The sequence below is a fragment of the Brachyhypopomus gauderio genome, unplaced genomic scaffold (assembly GCF_052324685.1).
Source record: "Brachyhypopomus gauderio isolate BG-103 unplaced genomic scaffold, BGAUD_0.2 sc68, whole genome shotgun sequence".
Classification (NCBI taxonomy): Eukaryota; Metazoa; Chordata; class Actinopteri; order Gymnotiformes; family Hypopomidae; genus Brachyhypopomus; species Brachyhypopomus gauderio.
The window spans coordinates 843226-857809 of NW_027506889.1; the positions used below are offsets into that span (position 1 = coordinate 843226).

Genomic DNA, 14584 nt, shown 5'->3' on the forward strand with positions numbered 1-14584 from the left:
CCAACCCCCCCCCCCCCCCCCCCCCCGACAGGCCCCATCCTTTGGCCCCGCCCACATGCCCACTCCCTGCACCAGGAAGCAGCTGGCTAGGGGTCCTGTTGTTACTTCCTCCTTCACTCTCACACATCCTAACTTTCACTCTAACACCCGCCAGTACTGCCTCAGGCACCAGCCCACCCACCAAACAGCAATCTGTGGTTTTAGTGGGTCTTATGTGGTGTGATCATACAGCTTTGACTTGTCAACTTATGTCCTGAGTGACTAAGCGAGTCACTTACTCAAGTGAATGAGGCAGGCAGGGAGGGGAGTGTAGTGAGTGAGTGTGGGCACAGGCCTGGACTAGATTGAACCTTTCTTACAAGTTGATTCTTTATTAGACTCACCTTCTGAGTATAGTAGCATTTGATCCACTACGCATCTCTGCAGGCCAAAGCCACAAAAAACACCTGCATAACGAACAGAACCACCTGTGAAAGGAACAGAACCACAACCCTTTGCACACCGTACGTTTCATTCTGAGCTTGCAGCTGTGACGAAGGCAGCAGCATGACATCGTAACGGTAGACTGTTGCCAAAGAAAGGCGGAGTGTGTCTCAGCCACCCTGTGAGTCAGGATCCCTCGTCCCTCTGTCCACTCCAAAGCACTACTGCAGATTCCACCGCAGGAACCTGCCCACAGGAAGGAGAGTTCTGCATGGCCCTGCTCTTCCGGAGTCAACCCTAACCCTGTTTCAGTAGCAAAGTGATGTAGCAATAGACGCAGAAAGCAGTTGCTTTCTCGAGCGTGTGTATGACTCCGAGGGGTGGGATGCACTGGAGATCCTCTCTCTCCTGCTCAGACACACACACACACACACACACACATGCACACACATGCACGCACACCAGCACTGTGTGTGTTCTTTACCAGCTCGCTTGCTGGGTTTACTCCTGGCACTTTGTTGACAGGTCAAAGCTGAATGAGTCAGAGGAAACAAATTCAACAAACAACCCTATGAGAACAGCCAGCTCTAATGGTGTGCTCTTTGCAGAGGCTTATAGATGGAAAGAGATTACACTGATACTTTCATGTCTTCATTCACCTTTCCTGTATTTCTAAACCTTACTTTATCTTTACATAATATATGTAAATGATTTCATAGGAGCTTTGGGCATTGCAAAACAGACCAGTATAAAGTATTTGTTTGGGTAGCTTGTTCAGAAATGCATTGGCAATACAGAGTGTTCAGTATTCACTATGGACAGCACTTAACACAGGCTTTTTAACCTCCCTCTACTGCAATCCTTAGAGCTTGGCATCTCAAACCTTCTGAGAAAAAATAAAATACAATAAAAAAATAAAAAATAAAACATGACAAGTCTACAGTGACAGGTCTGGAAAAAAAGCAAGAAAAGACTATAAACAAAAATGTGCATTAAAAAAAGCTATAGGTCACTAAAAGTGATTTTAGCAAGTGTAGTCTATCTTTCCTGTATTAAATTTTGTATTATATTTTCCTAAATGTTCCTAAGTAAAAGACAAAAATTAGATATATCTATATATCTATATATATAAGAAATAGAGAAGACAGGAGGCCAAGCATGTCATGGGGAGATGGTTAGTGTTGCTCAGATCTCCCTCTGTCATTCTGTGCCTTGGTGACTGTTGTCAGGTCCCATTCCTCCCCCTGCTGCCTATCCCCTCCTCCCTTCCCTTGAGCCCTACTCAGGTCTACTCCTCGCAGACACTCCCCAGTGTCCATTCTGCTCCACACTGTCTCCACACCGTTTCCAAATGCGGGTGGGTGAGGAGCTGACTGGGAGTCAGGCATTGGCCTGAACGATGACTCCCTCCCTCTCCCTTGCCGCCTGTCCCAGTCTTGCGGGCAGCCCCATCGCCCTACTGCCCCCCGGAGGCGAGGCGAGGCGAGGCGTGACGGCGCCTTAGCCTCTCACTGTTGTCCTTGCAGTCTCACTTTGCTTATGTTCTCTTAATAATAAAGAGGAAGACGCTGGGAGAAGAGCGACATAATCAATCATTAATGGCAGCTGGAGCTCTTCCCCACCGGCCTTCTCCCAGTGCAACTTCCCTTGCTAGTGTTAACGTATGCCCAGGGGCAACATGGGACTTGTAGTCCCATGGTCGTAGGAGGTGCTTCTAGTCGTCTTTGACACTGATGTAGGACTGGCTCCTCCTACCCAGCTCTAAAATGTAACCATCACAACGGGGAGACCTGGCTGAACTGCACTCAGATTAGTGTGAACATCTTCCATCGCCAGAGCAGGAGGCAAATCACAGCAATACAAACATCCTGTGCTTTTGTTTTTAATGGGTGAAGTCTGAGTGCAAACAGGAACTTGGATTCTGTGGTGCACTTTGTGACCAACTCTTGACATTTCTGGTATTATTTTGGTTTTACCTCCCCAGTCTGTTGCAGTCCTGAAAGGAGGGAGCAGTTTTTTTTTGTTTGTTTTTTCTTCAAAAAGCTACTTTTTCATGAAGAGTTTACATTCATGTCAAGGAAATGTGTGACTGTTGGTAGCAAAATTGTCCTTTTTCAGTTTGTTGAACACAGAACAACTGAATATAATTTAAATGGAAAAAAAGACCTCTTGCACAGAACCTCCCATTAGCCATTGTAAGTTTGGACCTTTCAGAATGAGATTTGTGGGCCAGACATGAGATTTCAGTTTTCAGTAGCATCACAGGACACACGGAGCTCCGTACCACCAGTACTGTGTACAATCTCTCTCTCTCTCTCTCTCTCTCTATATATATATATATATATATATATATATATATATATATATATATATATATATATATATATATATATATATATAGAGTTCGTTTATTTTTATGTGTGCTACTGAAAACTTTAACACAATTGTAGAGTTTTTCATCTGATAATGATGCCTTAGTGGATTGGGGAAAAGCTTTTGAAACACTACAACATGAGTGTGGGTGGAGCGTGAGGCTGTGGCAGTGTCTGGCCGGACCCGGGGGTGACCCAGGTGACCTCTCCCATCCCAGAGCAGACATACAGAATCATCAGCAGTTGTCAGGGGCACTGCTGCCCAGTCCGTCCTGTAGTATGGACGAAAGAGCTGAAACAGCCTGATTCAGACCACGCCCTCCCCACATGGCAGATGATGGTGGCTATGAGGCAGGAGCACAAACCCCATCAGCTCTCACGTGCCTGAGTTGTACAGGCCCAGAGAGAGAGAGAGAGGGATCAGTGTGATGATGTTCAGTGAGATGAAGGATCCATTCCTGATCCCTTTCACCTAAATCCGATCGCTTCTAAATTATTCCGCACCTAGCCTTCACCTGCCATTTCAGAGTGAGGATGACGATCTCAAGTAATTCCAGATGGACAGCTTTACAAATACATTAGAAAAGTTCAGTCTTCAGCCTTTTCACAGCATGTTTCTGTTGGGCCGTCCCACAGCACAGCCGGGGCAGTCTCAGCCGTGCCCGCCACACACTCCTCCTGTGAGTGTGCCAGGCGCCCGCACAGCATGCGAAGCATTTAGAGATGCCAGTGAGGTGGAGCTTAGGGGCACTGGGGGGGGGGGCAGACTGACCCTGAGGTGGGAGGGCTCTGTGTCAGAGGCCTGTGAATATGTTTCCTTCAGATGTGCTATACGTTTTTTTTGTTTGTTTGTGTATACATATGTACCTGGTGCTGGCTGTTCTAGCACACACTTAAAGGTATTGTGTATTCTTTCATTGTAATATAAATAATTAAAAATGTTTTATACACGTGGGTGTCAGGTCACTGATTTGCAAAGATTTTTTTTTTATTTTACTTTAAAGCAATGTCAGTGTTATGGAAAATGACATTGGGGAGTAAATTTGACAACTTTCAACAAAGGCTAAATGAAAGGCTGAACGGGTTTGCGCAGAGTTTAAGAAAAACATAGTGGTACTTTATTTTTTTAATTGGTGCCCCCTGCTGGTTTTAGCTTGTTAAGACATCATTCTATAGTTTAGTATTCGTCACCTCCCCTACAGATCACCGTGAATCCAGTACACAGGACTACCTCACCAGTGTTCACTACTATGCTGAAACCCCTCCTCCACCTAAATATTATAACAGAGGCTGGCTGACAAATTTTACAAGGCAGAACATGACACAGTGTGTAATTATACACCTATAAATCTGACCTATAAGGCAGGTAGATCTAATAAGAGGGCCAGTAAGTATAGATATCATTTTTCACATTTCCACTGAATTTTTAATACAGATGTGTAAAATTATAAAACTTATTTTAGACAAAAGTTAAATTTATGTATATTCGAGTCTCCAAGCAAAAACGGGTCCATATGTACAGAGCAATGGCGGTTTTATAGCCACATTCTCTCATTGCTCAAAAATCACCAATCTGAAATACCAAGTTAGTGAATTTATAAGCAGTCATGTGTTAATATTTATTGAAAGAACATTATTCAGCATTATTACAGCATCTTCAGAATCAGTTCAATTATAAAATGTAGCAATAATCAATAAATAGCAAATTCTTACACAAACCCACCTCCAACAAGACATTGCTGGGAGCAGGGAACGTGATTTTTAAAAACAAACACATGAATTCTGTGAAAGAGAGTCAGTTGTAGTCTTCGAATCACACAGTAACTCTCAGCAGGCCCAAACTAAGACCAGAGATTCACAAAGGCAACACTTCCAGCATATTCCATACATTTTCAGATTTTCTTTGCATAAATTGATTAGACAGCATACGCTGTTCTGCAATGAAGACCAGTGCATCATGGGTTTCGTTTCAGAGATAAACAACGGCATCGTACCTGAAGTCTCGGAGTCAGAGGAGCACGAGAGAGAAACGCATTAGACGTGAAGTTACACAAGACACACAGAAAAGAGTAACCTCACAGCCAGACAGCTAATCACAGTATGGCTCAAACCGAACACGTAGAAATCTTGACACGCAGTCTTTGTCTGTGTCCTGTGTGTGTGTGCGTCCTGTCACACATACTGGCGGGGTTTCTGAGGGGCAGCCGCAGGGGCCAGGTGTTTGGACGCATCCTTCGTCTCCCTCACTGCAGGCCGAGGAGGTCGCTGGTGCGGGTCACCTGAGAAACGACAATACCCAGAAGACAAACAGGTGAAAACTCTGCTGACTCCAGCTCAACCATAGTGACTGCCATTCACACAGTGTTGAGGATCGACCAGGTACCCAGAGGAACAGCAACAGGCCTTAGTGGGATGTTGCTACAATGAAAGTGCAACCATGACAACACACATGGTCTCATAATGAACCTATCCACAGAGACAACACATAGGAAACTAAAGCAGATAGTGTTCAAATCGAATCAAACGCTTCACTCTCTCAAAGTCTGGCAGGAAGCATGAGAATCAGTCTCGCTTTGTTGCTTAGAAATCTTACAAGTGATTCCAGGTAGCTTAACCAACTGAGGTTTCATTTCTGCATGGGAGTTTTACTGGAAAGGATCAATGAAACCACAACCACAGAGTCCGTAAGCAGTGAGCCAACCTCTCTCTGGCCATGAGGACTTACTTCATCTCTTTCCCATCGTCCGACCGGACATGCTCTGTTTCACTAGAAGCATATCAGAGGCTGGCAGCATTTATGTGAAATCCAGGGGTATTTATGGTCTGCAGCGTTTGAAAAGAGCTTAGCCCATTTTGAGTGGTGTTGAACGGTGCGGGCGGGGTCATGACCTCAGCAGGTTTCATTTCTCAAACACGCTGAATGAGACTGATCACTGTAAGCAGTCACATGAAACATGCCATTTAATGCCCACATTGCAAAAGCCAGCAAAGATTTGCCCCCAATCCTGAAAATGACTCGCACTTGGTGAAAGAGCAGATGGAGAATGAACAAGTGCCTGAGGGTGAGTTAAGTTCCAGAAATGTTCTCAGAACCTCAAACACCTCACTAACATGGGATTCAAGATCCTGGCCCGACCTTATCTTCACTATGCCGGTCAAATATACTTTTCTTGATACAACACAATTACAAGTCTCTTAACTGAATTTGTTCCTCTATTTTTTTAAGTTTGTGTTCAAACTTGGTTGCTCTTAGCTGATCTTTTAGTTTGGTTAGAGCAAGTGAGAATGTGGTCTTTCAAAACAGAAAAATGCCAGACTACTGAAAATACACTTCCTGCAGAGTTTTCAACTGGTAAAAATAACCCTTCACTACAAACAAATATTGTTCTAGTTTGGATAATGTTAACTGTTTTTGTCACAAATATCTTTCATAAAAGTAATTCAGTCCAAAAGCAATGATGCCATATGACCTTCATTTACACATTTCAGTTCTACGGTAAATGTAACAATGTATCATTACGTGCTTTGTTCTGAACCATGTGAACTGAACTACAAATATAAATGACCCAAGTCTATGGGTGTGGAGAGGTGAGCAGAAGACCCTCAGATCCTGAGCTTTCCCAGGACAGCGTCATTGGGTGACCCTGCTCATGTCCTTATAGTGAACGATGATGTCTGCATACTAAGCAACGCTGTCCCTGAGGCCCTTTGAGCTGTAGATCAGAGACCACGCCATAAGGACACACTGATTACAGATCAGTGTGTGTGTGTGTGTCAGGGAGGCTGCTGACAGAACAACACCAGCTTAAGCAGAAGAAAAAAATTAAATGATTACGCTGCACATCTTTGTGAAGGTCCCTTTGACTCGCTGAGACAGCATGCAGCACTGCACTGGCTGTGCGGGGAATAATAGTTAACGCTGAATTTCTGTGTTTTGCATCATCCTTGCAGGCCATTACACCACTGACAGAGCTGAGCCATGCTGAGTATTTCACATTCAGAGTCTGACACACTGAGGACAGAGTGAGCTAATAATCCTGCTGCACGCAAACACAATTTAATGCCTGTAGTTTAGCTTATGTTGATTATCCGACTCCCAAGACCACAGCTCAGGTCAGTGGCTTTGTTTACACCTGGTATTAACTTGCGTCTCAGATCAGAGGTGGTGAGACGAGGCACGCAGCCATTTACATTTGACCATCTGTGTCGGGATTTCATGCTACTTGCATCATTTTTGCTGGTTGATACGTTGCTATAATGGGGACATTGCTCTAGTCATTTATGGTTCGCAAGCCAGGGCCCATGTTTCAGAATGATGACATGTTTTCACTTAAGGGTGTCCTTCCACATCAAGACAGATAGGAATTTACAGATGGGGCCCCTCATCATCTCTGAATGCAGTCCGAGTGATCAAACTACACTGCATTTCCAAGCTGCATACAACCCCATTTACACTTGTACTTAGCACGGATCACACGTGCTCCAGTCCTCAAGACTCACGTTGATGAGAGGTGTAACCAGGGCCAGCGAGAAAAACCCTCTGGGTGCGGACAGCACTGACCCGGTCTAGACAGCCTCACCTCCAGGGACGAGGGTGCACACAGGATAGTGGGAACACAGACTACTGAACTGAGCTCATCAGCAAGAAGACAACGGTGACAGCCAGTCGGCAGGGACATGCTGGTAACGGTGCTCTCTGCAGGAATGCAGAAACAGAAGGCCATGCAGAGAGCCTTCCTTGTAAAGACTCAAATTCTGAACAGATTTCTGAAGCCTTTCTACCCACAGGGGGCAGTGCCTCGCCCTCAGTATTACTAGCACCGTGCTCAACCACCATGGCGGAGGTTCAAGCCAGTTGTGGTACCTAACTGCAGAGTCCAGGACAGAGATACAGTGATCTACAGGCATGACACTCTTCTCATCTTTGGCCATAAAGCACATGACTCAGCCAGTCTGGTGTGGTTCAGTGAAGTTACTGTGCGTATACACACGCGCACACACACAAAAACAACACTGATGCATTAAAACACACAGATGCTCCTCTTACTTACCCCAACCATATAAAACACACCAACGTACCGTATAAATTGGTCAGCGCATGTTCCAAACCCTTCATGGCTTTCAGCTGGTTGCTTTTAAAGCGAGCGAGTCCAAACTCCTAGAAGACACGACACAGACATCACATCACAGCAAACACACACACACTGCAAACAACGACACATAGTTGCATGGCATAGAGCTGTGTTTGCTATTGTGATACGTGGTTCTGTAATCTGATTCTGCTGTGTATTCCATGTAGCGGAGTGTGCTGGGCAGTTTGGTGGGTAGGTGTGTCTTTGAAGTGTGAGCTTTATATAGTTGTGAGAGTATTCCAAGCTGTGTGTAGTGTGTAGATATGTGTGTGTTGTGTGTAGAGGCACCTGGATGGCTCTGGAGAATCCAAACACCTCTGAGGAGATCCAAGCTTCACGCTGCAGCTGAGTCCACGATGGATGACCCACTGACTCTTGAAAAACACAGTGCTCCTTCACTGACTATGTATACAGGCACAGACACACAAACACAGGATCACAGTGAGCGCTGTATCTTTCTATTTCTTTAGATTCCATGAATATGACATGAATGTTTCTTTAAATACAGCAGGAAAGACTATGGCTTCCACACTATTGAACATTCCTAAGATGACGCTTTTCCTGGAACTCCACAACCTGAACACTGCCTATACTGCTGTACGTGCGTTTGTGTATGTGCCAGAATGTGTAAAGTGTTTAGATGTGAATGTGCGAGTGCGTGAAGGTGTGTGTGTGTGTGCGTGTGCATGAACGTGAGACAGAGCGAGCATATGCAGTGGCTGTGAGCTGCTGAGAGACAAAGGGCCCAGTGAGGAGAGCGTGTGTGGTGAATTGGAGAGGCAGACTGCATTGGGAGTGTGTGAAGGTAGTGATCAAAGTGTGTGGCTGAAGTGGGAGTGTGAAGGGAATGATCGACGCGTGTGGCTGAACTGCTGAGAGGAAGGACATCACTGGAGATGCTCTCGCTACTCTGCAAAATGAACTGGCGATGTCACACGAAGGTTCTGTTTGTCAGTTGCTGTCTAGAATTATACGTTCTGACCATGATCTTAATATCAACAAAACAGTGACAGGAAACAAGTGTGTGTGTGTGTGTGTGTGTGTATATACACAGAAGGTTTAAGAGTTGCTACTGGAGGTAGAGGTATGTGCATGTGTTCTTACCATCAGCTTGGTGTGATTGAGGTTCCATGTGTATGTGGTGAGGCTCTTGTTCAAAGGGTCCACTATAGAATCTTCCAGAATAAAAGCACAGCGTGACAGGGCTGAGGGGAAGAACCGCTCGGCCCAGCGAGGGAGTCTGTTGGTCTTGGTGAGGAGGCGGCGTGTGATGAGGCGTTGGTCCACTGTTACCATGCGGAACACCACATCCTCTGTGAGAACGTGTGTGCTGACAAACACAAGACAAAATCGTGTTATACTCATGTTCCCCTTCTCTCACCTCAAGCTCTAAACACTAAATCATGTTATACATGCAATGCCATATTCTTAAAGGCCAACTAGATAAAGAAATCTTGGACAAAATGCAAATTTTCTCTGGATTTTTACAAACATAACTGTGACACCTGGAGCAAGTTGGTCCAGTGCTATCAAAAAATGAACATAAGATGAACATCAAAGCTCACAGTACCGACTTTGTCATCTTAGTTGAAGTAAGTATAACATTAATTCATGTCCAGAATTTACAAAGAAGATGGAAATACCTGAATGGATTGGGGTACCTCTGCCAAAACGCAGAGAAAACTTGGTCCCATGAGCTTTTTATGTCCGTCTCGTTGAAAAAGTACTTCACCATCCCTCCAACTTAAAGTGGTAAACGTGTCGGCTGCTGTAATATCAAGACAAAACCTCCTCCATTCCAGGACACTTCCTGCAGTGTAAGTCAGTCCTGGGGAGAAATGAACACTGATCACACGGAGCTGACGGGGTTAACGGGAAAACGAGCCCAGCTAGCTAACGTTACTAGCTATACGACTTATACCAGTGATAATAGCGAGCGGGTTATCTACGCCAACTTGAGTCTAAGGATAAAATCCGTGGGCTGCCAAACTGAATCGGTTCTTGAAGTGAATTATCGCCGTTTCCTCCATAAAACAAACGACAGGAGCTGTGAGCGCTGTCGCCCTCGCCCCGTTATCCGTGTCAGGGTAACTCAACCAGCCAGCAGGCGGATACATTACCATGTCATGTTACAGTTCAACATAGCTAACTAGCTGATGGAAACCACATAAGCTGCGTGTTTCTATTAAGACCTAGCAGTCGATTACCCCGTAACGCTGAAATAAGTCACATGTTATTTTAAAAGCGTTTAAAAGTCACCCTAGCCAGCTAACTGGAGGGGCTGGCCTACCACATGCTATCCAGATAGCTAAGGGAGCTAAGCTAGTTAGCTAAGCAGTGTCTTCGCTTTGGGAAAGCTCACTGCCGAACTAATATGTAACTTGTTTACACAACAGTCTTAAATTATGTCAAAAAGTAAAAAGTAAACCTACCTCGTCCGTTAGTTAGATAACTCAATCTCTATTACATGCATATCACTGGTGCTAGGCTGGGTTTCCGTGCACAGGAGGCGGATTTAACTGTGACGACCGTCTGCTGTCACCTAATTATTCTGATTATTTTAATTTAGTGCCTAGACATTATAATTGCTATTCTAAATTTCCAACCGCCCAAATATACAATAAACAGTGAACTTTGATATTACATTGATAAGTTAAACTAACCTGCCCAACGGCGTGTCATGAAAATCACTAATCCATTACCCGCCCTCTAGCGTCCCAACTCAGCGCTGCACCAGATGAATTAAAAGCAGAAGTGGCTGGCTGCGTTTTCAAAGGACTGTCCACTCTACATTGGTGATAAAATACATGGCACCAGAGTTGCCAGGTTCGCGGTTTTCACGCCAAATTGGGCTTGTTTGAAAATCCAGCCGCGGGTAAAAATTCTGGGGTCGGTTTTTTGGGCTACTTTTGAGTTGGGCTACCGCGGGAGTTACAAGTCAACACTAAGAATCGATCGCGATATAATACTCAATTTGTCTCCATTTTACACCCCCCCCCCCCGTCAACAACTTTGGGCTTTGGGCTAGTTTAGGCTTCTGAAGGGCGTGTTTTACACTGACTTTGTGCGGGATATTTTTGTAGGACCTGGCAAACCTGCATGGCACCGTTCACGGATTCTGCTCCTGTTATGCACACTTGTGGATACTGTTCCGGAGACTGCAAGATACAAGCAGGATTCCATTAATTGTGATTGTTAAACATTGATTGTTCAGTTTACTCGCATGTCATGCCTTTTAAAATCGATTCAGTGTTTAATCGTTGACTACTGACTGTGTTAGGGCGGTGTGAGATTCATTGTAAAATAGCATAAAAGTCCAGTAACTGTTACATGAAATCAGATTGGACCAAGCTCAGGGGAGTCATTCGACTCGTTCTGAACAAGTTCTGTTCTGGACAAGTATACAGTATGGTTGAGGGGGTATTGTTATACAGTCATCTGATTTAGTGAATACACATATAAATGAATCAATATAGTTGATAACGTGTCATTTAGAAGTAAGTTGTATAATTTACGTTGTGCCACAATTAGTGTTACTCTATTTTAAACTAAACATGAGACATTTTGGATATTTATAGTTAAAAAACAGAGGCCTAGTCGCACCAAACTTGGTAGTCTTTCATGTAATGTTATTACCGTTTGCTAAATTTGGGACCAATCTTATTATCCATACTACTGTTCTAAGCAATTTAGTGTAGATGGACTCTCCATTGACATGTAGCATCAACTCTATAGTTATTATTTTGATTTCATCATTATTTGCTTTGAGACTACTATGAAAACAATGAGACCGCATTTGAGAACGTAAGGTGCAATGCCTAGGACTAGTTCAAAAATACTGTTTTAAATAATGTTGAATTGTACAAACTATAAGATTTAGAGAACACTTCAATAAGCATAGACGATTTCGAGAATGTGTTTACAAACACCGCCCCCCAGTGGCCAGTTCCCATAAATCATGTGAATGTGCAATTGAGCGTATGTTTTATCTTAGTGTGAATTGACTCGTGCGAAGTCTGTCAAATGTATACTGAAATCTTAATGGCTAATGTCGCAATGTCGCTCGCTCTTTTGTAGATATGATATCCCTCTTGCATATCATGTGCTAGACTTGCAAATATAAGATGTATGTTAAGTTCCATATTAATCTAAATGATTTTGACCTTTTTAGGTTAAGGGGTAACCAAGTGTGGTTAGGGTTAGAGTCTAGGATTAGGATTATCAGTCATGTTTTTGATTGTCATTTGGAAACTGCTGAAACTCCATGATTTGGGAGGGGGAATAATTATTAAAGAACAGGTTCTTCTGATCTGAATGCCTGGAGGCTAGATTGGTGGTAAAACGTAGTTTGCGCTCAAAACGTGCAGTGCGCTTGGATGAGTTATTGCGACCAAGTTTCATGTCTGTAGGAGGCCTGGTCTCGGCGATTCGTTTCAATGAGGAACCGGAATAATAAGAAAAACTCTTTAACAAATACAAATGGGTTCCAGCATCTACGGCATTCCAACCCCTAAGTACAGGCCTAATATTGTTCATTCTGCTTCACACAGGTAATTACCACTGGTCATTTAAATCGGCCAAAGCATGACTACGGAATGAAATTGTGAACATATGTTGCCCAAATATAGGCTACAGTGTAACTGATCAAGCATTTAATGGTAGATTTAGGCTACCATGTATATGCCTATCGTCCAACACAGGGAAAAAACAAAGTAGACTTGGCTTAGTTTATATAATACTACAAAGTGTATCATTATCTGTTATTATCTTGAAATATACAATTGCTACAAAGTGAAAACGTAGCATTTAAAAGTGAAAAGGACTAGCCTCAACGAGAAATGGACGTAATGCAGCAAAGTGGTGGTTTCCCTTTCTGCCCCCTCATATCATTCCCCCATATTAGATTATAATAGATTAGCCTACTTAACACATGACACACATGGTGCAATGGAGCGTGCATGTATTGTTTGTTCTTACTGACACGTTTAAATGCACACAGGGCAAAACTAACTGCAAAACCAAATAATGAATGATAATTATACTTACTGATTATTGTATGAATTACATTTACTGAATGGTTTGAAGATGCAAAGCAAGCCTGTATGAAAATGAGTATAGGCTACGTTAAAAATAGCAACATATCGCTACATGTCAGCTAAACAAGCCAGTACTGAACCAAACTGCTGACGAAGCAATAGCGATGTTCCAACATGTGTACACTAGGTGTCGCTCACTCCCCGGACAAAACCATGCGGGTTGACGTCAATCAGCTCTGTTTAAGTAGCTGTACTGTATTTTACACAATGCTCATTGCAGTAGAACAGATAAAAGCAGCGTTATTGTATCTTTGCCATAACATCTCACTGTTTTCTCTTAAAGTTACAGTTTACTCTGTGTTTTTTACGTGGTGAACTTGCTGTTTGGTATGGACCCGAATACAGGTCCACGTCCATGAGAAGACATGCACTACATGACATGTACTCTGCAAACACCTGTTCTGAGGAACTTGAATGAGCATATTTTAAAACACAAATCACAATTCTCAAGATATAATTTTAAAACGATATACCAAAAAACAGACAGTGAAGGAGTCCTGAAAAATTAATGCAAACAAACCATGTGCAGTGTTGCCAACTTAGCCACTTTTCAAACCCTCTAGCGACTTAAAAAAAAAAAGCGACTAGCGACACATCTAGCGACTTTTAGTGGTGTTACTGGAGACTTTTTGAGACTCTGAGATGAATACATGCTCTTCAGTTACTGTCTATTTGTTACATATTTATGGTGCTTTTTGCTCACTTTTTTTCTCACCCACAACGTTATTTCTTTACAGCTTCAAAAATATGTAAATTATGCGTAATTTAGCGACTTCTAGCGACTTTTAGGACAGCCAATTTCCTTACTGAGCAGTTGACAAAACTGACCATGTGGATGAAACACTTGTTTATAGAGGTGACGAAGGGCCTTTAATATAATCTAAGATATAAAATTTAATATAAGACGACTTGACTCTGTGAGTGTTAAGGAATTTTTTTATGCTTTGAGCAGGCTCTTCGGAATGCCAAACTGTTTGGAACCACTAGGAAGCTGGTTCATTGGCCACAACTCTGAAAAGCGGTCGTTTCTTGCTTTGTTGATGATCTCACCTGACACATACTCACACATAATCAACATTATTCAGATCCACAAAGCCCCAAAGGAATGCTTTATGTGAAACAGTGTAATTCCCTTTTCTACAAAGTACATGATCATAAACAGAAGGAAGACAGCATGGAAATTGACAAATAGCATTTAGCATACTACCATCTCATCCCATGAATGGTGACAAGAAATTTGGAGTGGAGTGTGTATAATATACGAATATATATATGTATATTAAAACCAAAGTGAAAATAGCACACACTCTTATACATTTCACCAGGCAACGAATAGGACTCTCTCTTGCCACTTCATAATTTTTATTCTAAAATAACTTGATTTCAAAGCCACATTGATATAAATCGCACAAGTGAATGAATAGAAACATGTGCTCTCATCTTCTGTTTCTTTATTCTAAATCATTATACTCGCAATGTACTCTCACGTTGTTACTTAAATTTACAACAGGTACAACCTTGCAGATAAAATAGGTAGGCCTACAGGTAAAACTGAGTCGTA

The 14584-nt window shown here is 43.0% G+C and overlaps 1 protein-coding gene across 3 annotated transcripts; it reads right to left on the reverse strand.

Annotated features, from left to right (window-relative positions):
* Positions 1 to 4385: 4385 nt before the first annotated feature.
* prelid1b (PRELI domain containing 1b) lies at positions 4386 to 13114 on the reverse strand. Of its 3 annotated transcripts, none has more exons than XM_076989535.1 (6): positions 12974 to 13114; positions 9571 to 9755; positions 9032 to 9257; positions 8216 to 8329; positions 7875 to 7953; positions 4386 to 5074 (listed from the first exon to the last, which is right to left on the reverse strand). In XM_076989535.1, exons 2-6 carry the CDS (start codon positions 9660 to 9662, stop codon positions 4968 to 4970), a joined length of 618 nt encoding a protein of 205 aa, XP_076845650.1. In that variant the 5' UTR covers positions 9663 to 9755; positions 12974 to 13114; the 3' UTR covers positions 4386 to 4967. The 3 variants fall into 3 exon arrangements, with proteins under 3 accessions (XP_076845650.1, XP_076845648.1, XP_076845647.1); XM_076989533.1 differs by lacking the exon at positions 12974 to 13114 and adding an exon at positions 10591 to 10725; XM_076989532.1 differs by lacking the exon at positions 12974 to 13114 and adding an exon at positions 10360 to 10584.
* Between the last annotated feature and the right edge of the window lie 1470 nt (positions 13115 to 14584).